Consider the following 16508-nt stretch of genomic DNA (forward strand, 5'->3'; position numbering starts at 1 on the left):
CATTCCTGGGATGGAGCTCCGAATAGGGCTCCCTCTCCCTCTGCCGCTCCCCCTGCTTGTGCTTTCGTGCTCTCTGTCAAATAAGTAGGTAAAAGCTTTTAAAAAAAAAATGTTTACTGATTTAAAAAGTGGCGGGAACAAAAATGTTTACTGAGCATCTACGATGTGTCAAGCTCTGTTCTAGGTGTTGGAGTTTCATTAGTAAAACAAGTTAATGCCAGATTTTGCTCTCATTGATCCTGCAGGGTGATGGAAGAGGTAAGCCGTCATACACAAAAAAAATTAAGTAATCATAGCTAACATTTATTGAGCATTTACTACATGCCAAACACCCAGTTATCTTCACCACAAGCCCTATTTTCACCACTGTTTTACAGGTGAAGAAACAGGCACAGAGTTGGTAAGATAATTTCAGAGCCTGGTATTCCAGAGACAAGAAAGAGTGTTATGACCAAGAACAGGAGGGTGAGGCTAATTTAGGGAGCATGTGGTCAGGGAAAGTCTCTCTGAGGAGGTGAAATTTGAGCTGAGATGTAAATGACAAGGTAGCAATCATGCATGAAGTTGTGTGGGGAGGGCTTTCCAGGCAGAGAAATCAGTAAGTGCAAAGATCCTGAGGTAGGCATGAGTGTGGCCCATTCCTGGGGCAACAAGGAGGCTGATGAGGCTGGGGCTGCAGGAGAGGAGAGCAGGAAGTAGATGAGGTCAGGGAGGTGATAGACCCACCAGATCCTGTAGGACCTCAAAGATGTGGGAAGATGTTTGCAGTTTGTTCCTGTATTCTCCGTGAGCCCCAGTGAGGGCACAGATGTAAATCACATATGAGTACAGTGCCTGGCATATGTAGGCACCCGTAAATGATAGCAACTCCCATCCATTTCTCAGGGAACACCTACTACGAAAGGCACCAAGGTCAATAATGAGTTCAAAGTGATGGCCAAGGTAGATGTGGACCATTATCCTTCTATGATCAAAACTGGTTGTGTTATTGACAGAAACAAAACAAGAACCCAGATATCCTGCCTCCCAAATGCCCACTTCTCCCACCCTCTACCTCCATGAGCTCAGAACTCTGCATTGGCTGCATTGTGCTAAGGACTGTTACTGGCGTGCCCCCAGAGGGCCCCCAGTGGGAGCCCAGAATTCAGATCCTGCAAGCTCCGTGTGTTGGGGGAGGGTGGGGACCACAGGCAGTTGGAGTTCATCCAGGTGTGTTTTATGCTTGTGTGTATGTGTGTATGGAGGGGGGGGGTGACACAAAGATGAGTCAGTCCTTGCCTTCCAGGTGTTGGGATTCACGTGAGCTCAGTGACCTTGGCCTAGATAGCTTTTGCTTCTCTGCAAAATGGGAGCCACAGCACCCATTTCCCAGGGGAGAAGAGCAGGTTCAGTGAGCTCAGGCCTGTCAAGTGCTCAACACAGTGGCTTTTGGGTAAGACTAATGGAGTGAGTTTTATTACAAGTGATTTCACAGGGAGATGTCAAAAGCCTGGAAGATGGGACTGGGGAGGAGGAGGCAGCTCTGCTCCGGCGGAGCGGGCATTCCTGGGCTGACTTTGGATTTTCTCTCTGCCTCTAGGTTTCCTTCTCTGGGCCACTTTTCTCTCTCCTCTCTCGGTCTCCCTTTATGTCTCTGGAAATGGGTTCTTGATCCCTCACTTATGAGCTATGTCCCCTTGAGCAAGTGACCTCCTTTCTCTGCTACTCCTACTTCCGATCCTACACTGTTTTTCCATCGCTTTATTTCCCCCGTCTTTCTGATTCTTTCTTCTTTGTGTTTCTCTTTCTCCCTCTCCTTCTGTTAATCTGTCTCCCTGTTTGGGTCTACAACTGGGCTGGGCAGGAGGACCAGGCCCCTGGGAGCCCCCAGCATGGCCAAGGACAGTACCTGATATATAACAAGTACCCAGTAAAATGAATAAAATCCTACTCTGGGCAATGCTGGGGCCCCAGAAGCCACTGAGAGAGCCGGGATCCTGTCCTTGCAGAGCTCAGAGTCTGGGAGAGGAAGTAGTTATTGGTTGAATGGATTTATGAGTGAGTGAGCTAACTAACTCTCAGGCAGGCTTGGGAAACAAAACAAAAATTGGGTAAGGCACTTGAGGCATAGAATACTGCTGGAACAAAGGTCAAGGGCCCAGGAAGAGTCTGAAGAGCTGGGACATCTCGGAGAGAAGGCTGAGGAGTGCGGCAAGGGGCCTGGAGGCCACGAAGGGGAGCCCGAGCTTCCTCCTGAGGGCACTGGGGAGCCATGGCAGGTTCTAAGCTGGAGAGAGACTGGGGCAGTTTGTGCTTTAGCATTGCCACTCTGGCTGCCTGGCTGTCCTATGGGAGGGGGTGTTGCAAATGGGGAAAAAAATGGGGTGTGACTGGGGAGAGAGGGGCCCTGGACCAAAGCAGGGGCTGGGGGAAGATTCTAGAAGCCTGGAGGAAAAATGCGCAGACCGGCCTGTTCTCGCTGCTGGGAACGGAGGTTCGCACAAACACCAGGGGGCAGCCAAGGCTACAGGTTTGAATCTCTGCGTCTTTTCCGAGGGTGGGAAGGTTTACACCTCGCTTTGGAGGTGGTGGATTGGGGGGGAGTAGGAGATAACTGTGCCCCACCCCCCCTGCCTGAGAGCCCCTCTGCTCCCCTGCCCCCAGCCTGGCCTCTTGGGCCGCTGGAGCCCCCACCCCACCGGCAGGAGATTATGTCAACACAGCCCCGCTGCTTCTAGCCAGGACAATATTTGCCCTCAGGATCGGGGAGGTCGCTATGGAAACAAAAGGCAGGGTGTGGGGGGAGCATCCCCTCTGGGAAGAGGGCTAGGGGTGCTGGGCACCTCTGCCTCATCTCTGACTGTGTCTTTGGGAGAGTTTACCTCCATCCCCGTCTGTCTGCTTTCCAAATCTCTGTCTGGACCATCTCTTCATCCCTGGCTCTGTCTCTCTCTGGAAACCTGTCTGCAGGTCTCTGTCTCTCTGGGGGGCCATCTCTGTGGGTCTCTGTCTCTGTTCTTTCCTGTCTCCCAGCTCTAGGCTTCCGCATGTCTCTGTCTCTCTCTAGGTTTCATGTCTCTACGTCTCAGTCTCTCTTTGGGTCTTTGTCTCTGTCTCTCGCTTAGATCCCATGTTTGTGTTTGTCTCTTGAACCCTGTCTCTGGACCCCTGTCTCTTTTCTATCTCTGGGTTCCTGCGTTTTCTGGATCCTATTTGTGTGTACACGTAGTGTGTGTCTCTGTGGGTCTCTGTCTTTCAGGGCTCATCTATCTGCAGTTCTGAATCTCAGGGGGGCCCCCTCAGCCTCCCATTTCTGGCCTCAGTCCCCATGGGGTGCCTCCGCTCCCCAACTCTCTTTGCCTCATTTCTCCTGTACCATCTGCTGGCACTCCGGGCCCCTGCCTGCTCCCTACAGGCTCTGCTTGGCCGCAGCCCCAGCGGGGGCAGACGCAGGCCTTCCAGCAACTTCCCTTGAGGGGCACTGCCTGCTCCTGGCTGGGGGGTGGGGCGACAACGGCACCCCGCCAAGATCCAAGACCTGAGGCAATGGAGAGAGAGAGAAACTGAGAGACACTGAGCGCTGACAGGAGATGGGACAAGGGGAAGGGAAAGGAGAAAGGTTAAAGATGGGAAAAAGAGAGACCCGGAGAACAGAGGTGTGGGATTCAGAGAGGGCTGTGTGTGTGTGTGTGTGTGTGTGTGTGTGTGTGTGTGTGTGTGTCTCCTGTCCCCTCCCCAGACCCTGGGAGACTGTAGAGGACCCAGGAGGGCTGCAGTGCGCAAAGGGCCAGTCAGGGACCCAGGCAGCACACCTCTTGTGCACCCCATGCTCCCTTCCCCCCCCCGGGGTCCCCCGCAGGGCTCCGGGTGAGGACCTCTGAGCCCCAGCAGAGTCCTGGCTCACTCACCCCTCCTCAGGCCCCATCATTCAGGCTCACTCTCCCTCCATCCTCCCTGTTTTCCTCTCAATGTGGTCTGCGCTCTGTCCCTGTCCCCCTCCCCTATATCTGTCTCTGTCTTTCTCCCTGTCTTTCTCTCTCTGTGTATCTTTCTCTGTCTCTTTCAATCTCTTTCTCTCTCTCTGTCCTTGTCTGTGTTTGTGTGTGTACTTCTATGTCTCTGTCTCTTTCGATATCTTCCTCTCTGTCTCTCTCGGTTTCTTTTGTCTCTCTCTCTTCCTGTCTGTCTGTCTCTGGTCTCTCTGGGCCCTTAGTTTCCCTTCCTGTCTCTCTCACCACCTCAATTACTCTTCACTGCTTTCCCCTTCCCCAGTCTCTCTCCTCCCCCTTCCTAGCCTCCCCCCAAGGTCCCAGCCCTAGCTGAGTGCCCCCCCCCTCCACCCTCGGCTCTCTTGGGGCCAAGGACAGACTCCCTCCCAAGCCCAGCCTCTCCCCGAGGTGCTTGGCTATCTCAGACCCCTCTCCCTCTCCACTCCGTGAACTAAGCCTTTCCCAGGACCCAGAGGGCGTCAGGAATGTGGGGCAGAGAGCAGGGAGGCCAGCTGGAGGCCAGGGAGCCGGGACCACCCCCCTGACCACCCCCCTCTCCCAGACTTGTCTCCTTCCCACTCCTGGTGCTGGACCTTGCATTCCTCCTACTCCCCGCCCCTGCTGGCACGTCAGGGCCTCAGTTTCTCCTCTGCAAAGTGGGCACATTCACCTCTGCCCCACTTAGTCCCTGGGTCCCAGGGGACGGAGTGCTCCTGAGTGTTACAAGTTGACTAATGTGCATGCATCGGCGGTTTGTATTACTGGGAGATGAGAACATTGAGAACCGGCACGGCACTCGGCACTCGGTTTCTAAGGCTTCCCCCATCCTGTACAGACGCTCCCCGTTCCCCATATTTTAGAACAAAGGAAGAGACTGGAAGTGGAGACTGTGGGAAGGTGTGTGATTTGGTGGCGTCTGTGACCGTGAGACCCTGTGTGGCTGTGGGTTTGTGTGTGAAGGTGGCATGATGGGGTGTGATCCTGTGTGTGTCCGTGGGGCGTGGGACACCATGAGGGTGGCACAGTGGCATGCGATGTGTGTGTGACTCTGTGGGACTCGTGAGCATGGGTGAGGATGGGGAGCAGAGTCGTGCATCCCTACCACCGTGGCACTGGGTGTGACCGTGTGATGGTGACAGCGTGACAACATGACACCCTGAGAGTGTGGGCCTTATTGACGGTTGGGGAAAGTGTGTTGTTCGGGTGTGGCTGTGGACTCTGGGGACCGTGGGAACTGTGAGAGTGTTGATGGGTAATGGTTGCATGACCTAGTGTGGGGCCTGCAGCGGGGGAGGGCAAGGATTATATGCGCAAGGGACCGTGTGTAGGTGTGTGTATGTCACTATCGGGGTCATCCTTCCACCCTCTGCTCCATGCCCAAGCCTGTGCTGAACGGCTCTGGGGACCCAGTGGGAACCGCAGGCCAGTGGGGAGACGAGACCTAGTGATTGTGCGACTGACACGGTGTCACAAGAACTGTGGGAAGCCGTGATTTCGTGGCTCTGTGAGCGGAGTCCAGGCGCAGGGCTGTGTCGCTGTCAGCCTGGTGGGGGGGAGACCTCAGCTCTCTGAGTGACTGCGGCTGTGTGCCCTGGCTGGGTGGGATGGGCAGGTCAGTGGGAGAGACTGTGACCCCGGCTCCGTGACTGCTCTTCCACGTGACGCTGAGTGACTCTGATCCTCGTGCACCACTGCCCCCGCTCCCAGGTCTCTGCCCCAGAGCTCCCCCTCCTGTTCCCTGGCCCCGCCCTCTCCCACCACCCCAGGCTGTCACCTCTTCCAGAGCCCAGGCGAGGGAGGCTGTAGAGGCAGCAGCAGAGGCGGCAGCGGCAGCGGCTGGAGGGAGTGACCAAGAGCAGATCTGGGACAGGTGAGGGCTTTCCCAATCCCAGCCTGTCCCCCCGCCCCCATGTTCCACTCAAGCCTCTGGGGTCCCTGTTTCTCTGTTTCTTAGCCCCTGCCTTTGTCTCATAGTCTCTCTGTGCCTGTGTTCTCTCTTCTCCAGTCTGCCCGTCTCTCCATATCTCTGTCTCCATGTCTCCCCATCTCTGTTTAGCCTCTGGATGGCTCTGATTCTGTACCTTCATCTCTCCTTGCCCCATTCTCTGTGTCTCTCTCTATGTCTCTAGCCCCTCTTTGTCTCCTAGCCCACACTGTATCTGTCTTTTGCTCTCTGATCTCTTGCTGCATGTCTCATTCTGCTCAGCCTGTATGTCTCTCAGTCTCTATTTCTGTTTCACCCATTTCTGGGGCTCTGTCTGAGATCTCCTCTGCTTCCCCCTTTCTCCACAAGGTGCTGTGGGGGGAGGAATTGGGGTTAGACTAATTTTCAGGCATCTGGGCCCCTGCAAGCCCAGGGTCTGACTCCTCTCTGGTCCCTAGGGAAAGGGTTGTTCCGTTGATTCTGGGCTTCATGCACAGCCGGCAAGTTTTATAGGGTTGGGATCCTATTTGCCATTTGAGAACCCTCTGGGCTTAGACAGCAGGAGCCCTGAGGGTCCTTCCAAGCTCCACGCCTGACGGTTACTTGTGCCCTCCTCTCCCAGGCAGTCCCCCAGGTTCCCCAGAATCTCTAGATCTAGACTCCCGGTGACATTAGCGCTTCCGCAACCTCACCCTCAGCAAACACCCCCCTTCCCCCTTCCCCCTCCGCTGCCCCAGCAACAGTTGGGGGCGGGTCTGGGAATCACGTGCTGGATCTTGGCCACTCCCACTCTCTCCCCACCCCTCAATTCACCACTCGTGGGGATGGAGGGGGGCACTGCCTCCTAGTCCTCCTGTTCGAATCGCGGAGCGGGTGGCGCCGGGGCTGGAGGCGGAGGGCGGAGGCTCCTGACTCTGTGCCCTGACCCTCCAGGCCGGACTGCCCCTTCTAGACCAGCCCCTCCGCCCCCGATGCCCCGCCGCCCTCACGATGCTGAACTGTCCGCCTTGGCGGCTGCTGCTGCTGCTCTTGTGGTGGGGGCCGCTGCTCCGGAGGGCGAAGGTGAGGACCCCGACGAGCCACAGGAGTCCAAGGCTAGGAGGGAGGTCTGGGGACAGTTTTGAGGCTCCCCCCGCGGCAGAGAGACTTTTAAGACTGCCCACCTGTCCAGATTCAAGTTGTTTCCAGTCTCTCTTCTTTCCCCCTCAAATCTTCTTGATGATTTCCAGCCGCTCCTTCCCCTAATTTTCCTGAAGGTTTTCAGCCTCTTTCCCCCCCCCACCCCACCCCGCCCCAAGTAACTCTCCTGGTCTAGGCATCACTTAAGACCTAGAAGAGGTTTCTAAGTCACCCAAGACTCCCGGACAGAACAGGGCAGCCTCGTCAAGTCTCTGTAGGGTGTTTCTAGCCCACACGAACCGTGCTGTCTAGGAGGCGGGGGGTCGGTCGGAGTTGGGGGGGCCTCCCTCTTCTCTTTCCATAGACAGGCTCTGTCGGGGAGACGGCGGGGGAGCTGTACCAGCGCTGGGAACGGTACCGCAGAGAGTGCCAAGAGACGCTGGAAGCCTTGGACCCCCCAGCAGGTTTGACTAGGGGGGCGGAGACTGGGGGACAGGGGAAGGACTGGGGCTGAGAGGGGTGTGCTTGAGGCGGGGCTAGGATTGACGGACGGAGCCTGAGAAGTCTGGGGTAGAGGTGGGCTGTGTCGGAGTGTCCTGTGTGATGCTTGGCTTCGGTGGGAAGGACCTAGACCTGAGTGGCTGGGGAACTGCGGCACAACGTGGATTAGTGGTAGAAGCCCGGGTAGAAGCTCGAAATGGGCGGAGTCTCCGGCGGGGCTGCAGTCAGGTGGGTGGAGCCTGAGTGGACGGTGGATGGGGCGGGGGCGGGGGTGTCTGGTGGGAAGGGCTGTGACGGAGCCCGGGACTGGACGACCCCAGGTGGACGGGGCCAGGGCAGAGCTTGCTTGGGAACCGCGGAGAAGCCTTGGTCTGGGTGCGGTTCATCCACCCGATGTCTGGCCTCGACGCCCACCTCAGGCCTCGCCTGTAATGCGTCCTTCGATATGTACGTCTGCTGGGACTACGCTGCCCCCAACGATACTGCCCGTGTGTCCTGCCCCTGGTACCTGCCCTGGCACCGTCATGGTGAGGCGTCCCCTGGACCCCGGGCCCACCCCTGACAAAATTAGCTCCTGCCCCTTCCCTAGACACCACTCCCAGGAGTTTGCCTACACTTGATCTCCAGCACCTTTCTGTCCAGCTCGGTGTCTCCCCCTGCCTGACCAACCCTGGCTCTGTCACTTAATGCCCCTTCTCTGTCTCTTTATCTCTCTGAGGACCAAAGAGTTCTTATTTTCTCTGGGCATCTTGGTCTTCCTGTCCTAACTAGCTGTTTGGCCTACAGCAACTTACTTAACTTCTTTATGCCTCAGCTTCCTCTTCTGTAAGATGGGGTTGATAATGGTATCATTTTTATAGGCTTGTTATGAATATTAATTTAATTATACACATAAGGGTTTATTATCAGCACATCACTTTGGCTATCTCTGCCTTTGTATTACTTTTGTCTTTCTGTTTCATTCTCTGTGCCTCTGACCCCTTCTTTTGTTTCCCCCACAGTGGCTGCAGGCTTTGTCCTCCGCCAGTGTGGCAGTGATGGCCAATGGGGACCTTGGAGAGACCATTCGCAGTGTGAGAATCCAGAAAAGAACGGGGTCTTTCAGGTAAGAAGCAGTGAGGGATTCAGGTCAGGATGTGCAGGGAGAGATGAAAAGGCAGCTGCCTCAGGCCAAGCCTGAAACCCCTTATACTATTCAAGATTCTAGGTTCCAAGCAATAGAAACCCAACTTAAACTTGCTGGGTGGAGAAAGAAGGAGAAATGTATTGGCTTCTGTGATTGAAAAGTATAAAGTATCAGCTTCAGGCACAGCTGGATCTAGGTGCTCAATGATGTTGGGAATCTTTTTGTCTTTCAACACACCATGACTTTGTTTTTCTCTGTGATGATCTCATCTGTTCTGGGGGATGGAAACTGTGGTCCTCATTATTTAGCACCAGGCTCACATCCCACCAACCAAACAAGACTGGGAAACTGAACTTTGTTCTTAATAGCTCTAACGTAATGTCCCAGGACCAATACTTTGGATCATGCATCCAGCCTGCACTAATCACTGTGTATGTATGTGTGTGTGTCTGCATGTGTAGGAGGTTATAGAGAATGTTGGGCAGGAACAAAAAGCAGGGTCCCTTTCTGGTCCTGAGTGGAAGCACTGAACTGTTCCTGTGTCCTCCTACCCTCCTGTAACCCCCGCTCCCTGACCCTGACCTAGGATCAGCGGCTGATTCTGGAGCGGCTGCAGGTCATGTACACCGTGGGCTACTCCCTGTCCCTCGCCACGCTGCTGCTAGCCCTATTCATCTTGAGTATCTTCAGGTGCGACCTCCAGTCTTGAGTAACAGCAGCAGGGCCTGGGCCTCAGTGAAGCCAGTAAGATGGTGTGGTCAGGCTCCACGAGCGACAGGCCTCCAATGGGGTTCTGCGGGAAGGGCGGGGAGGTGATTTAAGGGACTCTGTGTGGCCGAGGACAGGTCTCCAGGGGTCCCCAGACTGTGTCCCAAATCCCGTAGGCGGCTACGCTGCACTCGCAACTACATCCACATCAACCTGTTCACGTCTTTCATGCTGCGGGCGGCGGCCATCCTCACCCGAGACCGTTTGCTACCTCCACTGGGCCCCTACCCCGGGGGCCAGGCCCCTGTCCCGTGGAACCCGGTGAGCAGCACCCCTCTCTTTCTCAAATTGGGATTCTGCCTCCTCTGGTGGGGCCAAGAGGCTGCCAGCCCATTTACTACTTCCTACACCATCAACAGTTTCTCTCTCTTGACCTCTCCAAACACATTTGGAGAGGGGTCCTCCCGGCTCAGCCTCCTCCATCACCCGCCCCATCACCTACTATATGTGGCTTTTCCCTTACTTGGCTCTCATTATCTCACCCCTCCCTGGACTTTTCCAGCAAGGAGGGTCCCTTGCTGGAGGTGAGGCTTGGCGAATGGGAGAAACTAACTGGTAGGGGCGGGGATTTGGTAGATAGCAATTTGTGACTGTGAGACAAAGGTGGGGGAGGCTAGAGGCTGGGGGCTCAGGTGAGAAAAACTTTCTGGTAGTGAGATGCTACGGGGTGGAGGAGTTCCCATGCTGGAGGGACAAGGGTGACGGGGTGGGAGAAACTTTTTGATAGGTGAAGTAGTTGAGTTCAATTTTTAGAAGGTGATGAGGTGGGAGAGGCCATATTTGGGGGCCCACGTGTGGGGTGGGGTGGGGTGGGGGGAGGGGACTCTGATAGCAAGATGGAAGATACCAGTTGTTAAAGAGGTAAAAGCGGGACAGCTCACAGAGGGGAAGAGAATGGAAGAGAGAAATCAATCCCAGACACCAACCTCTGGTGCTGCAGAGCGGGAAGTGAATAGTGGCTGGCAGATGGAGGCGGAAGGACGACCAGGTGGAGGAGGAAGGCTTGGGGACACCCTGGAGGCCCTGACCGCTCCCTCCCCCTGTCCGGCCAACCCCTAGGCCCTCGCTGCCTGCCGCACAGCCCAGATCGTGACCCAGTACTGCGTGGGTGCCAACTACACGTGGCTGCTGGTGGAGGGTGTCTACCTACACAGTCTCTTGGTGCTTGTGGGAGGTTCCGAGGGGGGCCACTTCCGCTGCTACCTGCTTCTCGGATGGGGTGAGCCCCGACCCTGTCCCCTGCCCAGTCCGGTGCGCCTTCACTCCCCGACTCCCCTGCTGGTCTACCTCAGGGGGTCTCCTCCCCTTTCTGGGCTTCTGCCTCCCCACCCCGGCGGGGGAAATTCCGCGGGTCTTGGGCCTGGCGGGCCCGTGCGCGCGCTGACAGCTGCGGCGGGGTGGGGGGCGGGGGTCGGGTCTGCACAGGGGCCCCCGCGCTTTTCGTCATTCCCTGGGTGATCGTCAGGTACCTGTACGAGAACACGCAGTGAGTCTTGGGGTCTGGGGTGGGGCCTGGGAGGCGGGCGGAGTTTTGAGGGACTCGGGAGGGTTGTGATGGAAAAGTGGGGAGCTTTGGAGGGCACGTGCAGGCAGGGGCTTGGAGGGGGTGGGTAGGATCTAAAGGAATGGGGAGCTAGGAAAGATGGTGTCCTGGAAGGAGGGGGGCGGAATGGGGGCGGAGCCTGTATAGTAGCAGGCGGGGCTTTAAAGGAACGTGGGTGTGGCATTAAGGAAAGTGGGCGGAGCTGGCGAGAGAGGGTGTGTGATCCAGGGAGACGCGGGTTTTTCTCTTAGCTCCACTCTTCCTCCCCCAGGTGCTGGGAACGGAACGATGTCAAGGCCATTTGGTGGATCATACGCACCCCCATCCTCATGACCATCTTGGTACGGCCGAACCTGACTCCAGGCCACCCTCTGGAAACGCTCACCCTGGGAAACAGGGCGCCACCCTCTGCCCCCCAGGACAGGATGGGGATGACTCAGCCTCTATCTCTCCCTGCAGATTAATTTCCTCATCTTCATTCGCATTCTTGGCATCCTCGTGTCCAAGCTGAGGACGCGACAGATGCGCTGCCCCGACTACCGGTTGAGGTGAGGGAGCGGGGCTGGGATGGAGGGAAAGGGGCGGGTGCGAGATGGAGGACCTGGGTCCACGGGACCACTGCCACCCTCTACCCCCAGGCTGGCTCGCTCTACGCTGACGCTGGTGCCCCTGCTGGGCGTCCACGAGGTGGTGTTTGCTCCGGTGACAGAGGAACAGGCCCGGGGTGCCCTGCGCTTCACCAAGCTCGGCTTTGAGATCTTCCTCAGCTCGTTCCAGGTGCCAAGGCGCTAAGGCGGGTGCAGGGGCTATACCCTTCGTCCTGGGCCCCTCCTCCCCAGGCACGGGGTCCACAATCGTCCAGTGATGCGGCCCCTGAATGGGGTGTGAACATGTTCACGTGTTCATTCAAACATTCTGCACAAAACTGAGCTCGCTCTGTCCTGAGCTGGGGAGGCGGACAGACCAGGAAGCCTCAGCAGCACTTCCCCCTAGTGCAGATGGAGGGCTCTGCAGCCCCGCGCGACCAGGGCCAAGTTCAGGTTCTGCCGCTTCACCGCTCTGTGGCCTTCTCCTAGAGTCTGAGCTACGGTGAGGTAAATGGGGTGCCGACGGCCCAAAATGTAAGGAGGCACTCCAAAATTTAAGGCCAACCCTGCACTTGCCCTGCCTGACCCTAGTCATCATGCCGCTTTTCTTTGTCGGGCCTCAGTTTCCTCATCTCTAAGTGGGAACAATACTAATCTCACCTCACAAGGCTGTTCATTCATTAAATTCGGCAGAAATGTATTGAGCCCTTACTGTGTACCGAGCACTCTTGGAGGCCAAGGGCCAAACGGTCCCTAACCTGTAGCGGGAGAGACAGATGCTAAACATGCTATATAAATAAAATATACAGAGTGTCAGACGGAGAGATGTGCTTAGAAGGGAGGGAGCAAGAAAAGAGAGGAGCAGACAAAATATGGGGTTATAAACAGCTGGTGAGAGCCTCACCGAGAAGACATTGGAGCAGAGACCTGGAGAGAATAAGCCAGGCTGGCAAATATTTGGGGGAAATGTTCCAGGAAGAGAAAAGTCAAGTGTGAGATCCCCAATGTGGGAGAGAGTAGCCTTCCTGATGGAAGAAGGGCAACATGCCCGAGGCGGTGGGAGCCAGAGGCAGCAAGGGGAGACACGACAAAGAGGTGAGGTACTCAGGCAGATCCTTGGGCCAAGTGAGTACCTTGGCTTTGACCCGAGGGAGTCAGGAGCCATGGGAGCAGAGGGATGTGATCAGATTTAGATTTTTAACAGGATCATGGAAATTAATAGCAAGATTTGTAAGATCTTAACATAAAGAATTGATTTGTATTACTTTATCAAGTAACATTAGTAAGTAGATTTTATTTTATTTATTTATTTTTAAAGATTTTATTTGTTTATTTGACAGAAATCACAAGTAGTCAGAGAGGCAGGCAGAGAGAGGGGAGGAAGCAGGCTCTCCATGGAACAGAGAGCCTGATGTGGGGCTCGATCCCAGGACAATGAGATCACGACCTGAGCTGAAGGCAGAGGCCCCAAACCACTGAGCCACCCAGGCGCCCCTATTTTATTTTTTTAAACGATTTTATTTATTTATGTGATAGACAGAGATCACAAGTAGTCAGAGAGGGAGGCAGAGAGAGGAGGAAGCAGGCTCCCCGCTGAGCAGAGAGCCCGATGAGGGGCTGATCCCAGCACCCTGAGACCATGACCTGAGCTGAAAGCAGAGGCTTTAACCCACTGAGCCACCCAGGGGCCCCGTAATTAGATTTTATAAAGTTTATATGTAAAATGTATACTTAAATAAAGATAATTCTTAAGTAAAAATAATTTATTAATATATTTAATATATATAATAATGTTATAACAAGTTTAAGGTTAACGCTATGTACCAGGCACTCCAGCTTCCTGCATATTATTACAATTCTCACAACCACCACTGTATTATGACCCCATTTTCCAGATGAAGAAATTGAGGCCCAGAAGGGTTAAGTGCTTGCCCAAGTGGGTCAGAAAGTGGGGAAGCAGTTCTCGTATCTTGGCAGCCTACCTCCAGGGTCCCCTGTTAACCCCCTCATTGCTCAGCAAACCCGGGAGGGCAAAGTGGGGGCGAGGGAGAGGGTGATTGAAGCGGTCTAGGACTGGGGTGGCGGCAGCCGAGGTGGTTTGGGACCCGGTAAGGATCCGAGCTCACTCGGAGGGTATTTGCGATCGTGCCCCCACTCTCCGGTTAACCTCTACGCCTCCTCCTGGCAGGGCTTCATGGTCAGCGTCCTGTACTGCTTCATCAACAAGGAGGTAGGGACAGCCCCGGCTCGCCGTCCGCGCCCTCTGGCGGCCGCGCAGGGAACGGACGGGAGCGCGGGGAACGTTCTGACCGCGGTCGCCCTGCAGGTGCAGTCGGAGATCCGCCGCTGCTGGCACCGCAGTCGCCTGCGCCACAGCCTCGGGGAGGAGCGCCGCCAGCCATCGGAGCGCGCCTCTGGGATCCTGCCCTCCGGCTCAGGCCCCTGCCGGGGGGCCCCTGACTGCGCCCTGTCCTTGGGAACCCTCCCAGGGCCTGGGGATGAGGCCAGCCGGGTCTTGGAAAGTTACTGCTAGGCAGCGGGATGCTGTGTCCATTCGAGTTCGCATGCATTTGTTGAGAGCCTACTGTGTACCAGGCCCAGCATGGAGGGCGCTAGAGAAACTAGGGTGTGGTGGGAGGGGGAAACAAGACAAGGTCCCTGTTCTCCTAGAGTTCACAGGTCATAATGGGGCGGGGCTGGGCAGCTAAGACAGATAAGTTAGACACACACTCTGGAATTAGAAGGGAGCCTAAGGTGGTCCAGGAGGGCATCTCTGAGGAGGTGACACTTAAGCCATGCCGGCAAGAGGTGAAGGAGACCCTCTGGATAGAAGATTCTAGGCTGAAGGAACAGCATCTGCAAAGGCCTTTCCATAACAAAGAGCTTGGTGCTGCCTGAGGACCAGACAGGACCAGACGCTGCCATGTGATGAGACAGATTACTAGGGACAAGAGAGGTAGCTGCGGAGGGTTGTGAAGTGGTCAGGCGCTGGTGGTATTTAAAGGCAGAACTGAGAATTTGCCATTGCTTTGCAGGAGGGAAGTGCATCAGGAGAAGTCAAGAAAGACTCCTAGGTTTGGGATGGTGGAGAGAGATGGGATCAGGGTGGGGTGAGTCAGGTGCTCTCTGGGCAAGTCAGGCTGGGAAAAAGGCCCTGGAGCTCACAGGAGAGGTGAGAGATGGAAAGAGAAATGTGGGCGGCGCTGGGGGGACCAGAAAGGAGGGTTTGGTGTGTAGACTAAACAAGAGCCATTCAGGGCAGGCCTCAAGAGCTGAAAGCAGGACCACTGCTGGCTGGGGTCCCGGGGAGGGGTGTGGTGGATGCACCTCCCCCATTCCTGGGCAGCCCCTGGGGAACTAGGAGAACTAGGGAGAAGCTGACAGCCTGTATCTGGACCACCTGTACACACAGAAGACTCTCGCTCCTAAATCCGTCCCCCACTCAGATCTACACTCAGATCCAGTTAGCACCTGGGTGTTGCTTTCCTTAGGGTCCCCAGCCCCCCTGGACAGATGTGCCCCGCAGCAGCTGGAGTCCTTCAAGCTTGGGATCGTGTTCTAAGGCCTTGTCATTCAAGCTTGAGAAACAGCTCTATCTTTGCGCATCGGAGGTGTGTGGGAGAATCTTCTTGGCCAGGGCATCAGGAGAAACAAGAGGCAGGCTGCGTGCCTGTGGGGACCTTGCAGTCTCTGCAGCCATGTGCCGCCCCTGTCCCCCATGCCTAAGAGAAACCCCTGCTGGGATTGCTCATGTGATCTCCCGTACTTAACTATTTACAGTGTATACAATTAAAATCATGTGTATGTGCCAAACATTTTCCCAGGGCTGCTTCTCTAAATGGTAGTGTAGGAAGAGTAAGACTGCAGAAACCAGCCAGGCCCAAACTCAGTTTGGCTACTTGTTAGCGGTGCGACTTGGGGAAAAATTCCCAGCCTCAGTTCCTACTTCTGGAAGGTGGGTATAATGATGATATCTACATTTTTACGGTTGTCTGAGATTCCAGTGAGTCATTCTTAAGATAATTCCTGGTGCACGATGCGTGCTTTTCCTGCAATTTCTGCTCTCGCTTTCACCCAATGAAGGACGAGGTGATTAGAAGCCATTTGGGCAGGGCTGGGTGAAGACGTGAGGAAACAGCCTGAAGCCCAGCAGGGTGCCCGAGGCCGGAACCTGTGCTGCCCGCCCGCAGGGCAGGGATCTGAAGCCAGGACTGGGACTCCAGAGCCTGTGTTGTCCCAGCTCCTGCACAAGAATCGAATCCTTGCAGGGGCGGGGAGTGGGGCAGGAGCATCTCCTGCAGCAGCACCACTGCCCCCACATTACACATAACTTGGCTCCGTCATTTCCTGAGTAACCCTGGGCAAGTCACTCACCCTCTCTGGGCCTCAGCTATCTCACCTGGAAAATGGCTCTAATATCTGCCCACTAGGTGACTGTTCCCATTAGATGTGGGCCACTCAGTAAACGTGCATCTTTATAACCTCACAGCTGTCGCCCCGTGTCAAGCTTCCTCTTCCTGTCACTACCGGACTCATGGACTAACTCAGGATGTGCCTTCCACAAGTCATGGTATCAGACATCTCCTTTCATCCTGATCTGAGGCCTGCAAACTCCCGCACCCACCTGGTGTTTGGTCTTATCTGGAGAACAGAGCGAGAGATATAGGCAGAGACAGAACACAGAGACACAGGTTGGGAGCACACAATGTGTGCGTATCAGAGCAAGACCAGGATCTTCCTTATCCCCCCACAATAAGTGAGAACAGCCCTTCCCATCTCTATCTCCCCACACTGGTCAGAGAATTTCTCCCAGGGCTAATGACGTTGTAATTTGAGGCCAGTGGAGCTCAGGGTTAAGCCTCAGGCTCTGGAGCAGGGTGGGGTTGAATTACACCATCACCACTTCCTGGCTGGGTACCCCTGGGTAAGTGCTCACCCCTCTCTGTACCTCAGTTTCCTCCTCTGGAAATGG

At 55.5% G+C, this 16508-nt stretch overlaps 1 protein-coding gene across 1 annotated transcript; it reads left to right on the plus strand.

Moving 5' to 3' along the window:
* The first annotated feature begins 6761 nt into the window (after positions 1–6761).
* GIPR (gastric inhibitory polypeptide receptor) lies at positions 6762–14267 on the plus strand. Its single transcript, XM_032839300.1, has 13 exons — positions 6762–6954; positions 7376–7475; positions 7932–8039; positions 8514–8617; positions 9225–9328; positions 9523–9667; positions 10466–10625; positions 10832–10892; positions 11221–11290; positions 11409–11497; positions 11588–11726; positions 13725–13766; positions 13863–14267. Exons 1-13 carry the CDS (start codon positions 6883–6885, stop codon positions 14067–14069), a joined length of 1401 nt encoding a protein of 466 aa, XP_032695191.1. The 5' UTR covers positions 6762–6882; the 3' UTR covers positions 14070–14267.
* Positions 14268–16508: the final 2241 nt, after the last annotated feature.

The sequence above is a fragment of the Lontra canadensis genome, unplaced genomic scaffold (assembly GCF_010015895.1).
Source record: "Lontra canadensis isolate GAN:19392208 unplaced genomic scaffold, GSC_riverotter_1.0 scaffold107, whole genome shotgun sequence".
In the NCBI taxonomy this organism is placed as follows: Eukaryota; Metazoa; Chordata; class Mammalia; order Carnivora; family Mustelidae; genus Lontra; species Lontra canadensis.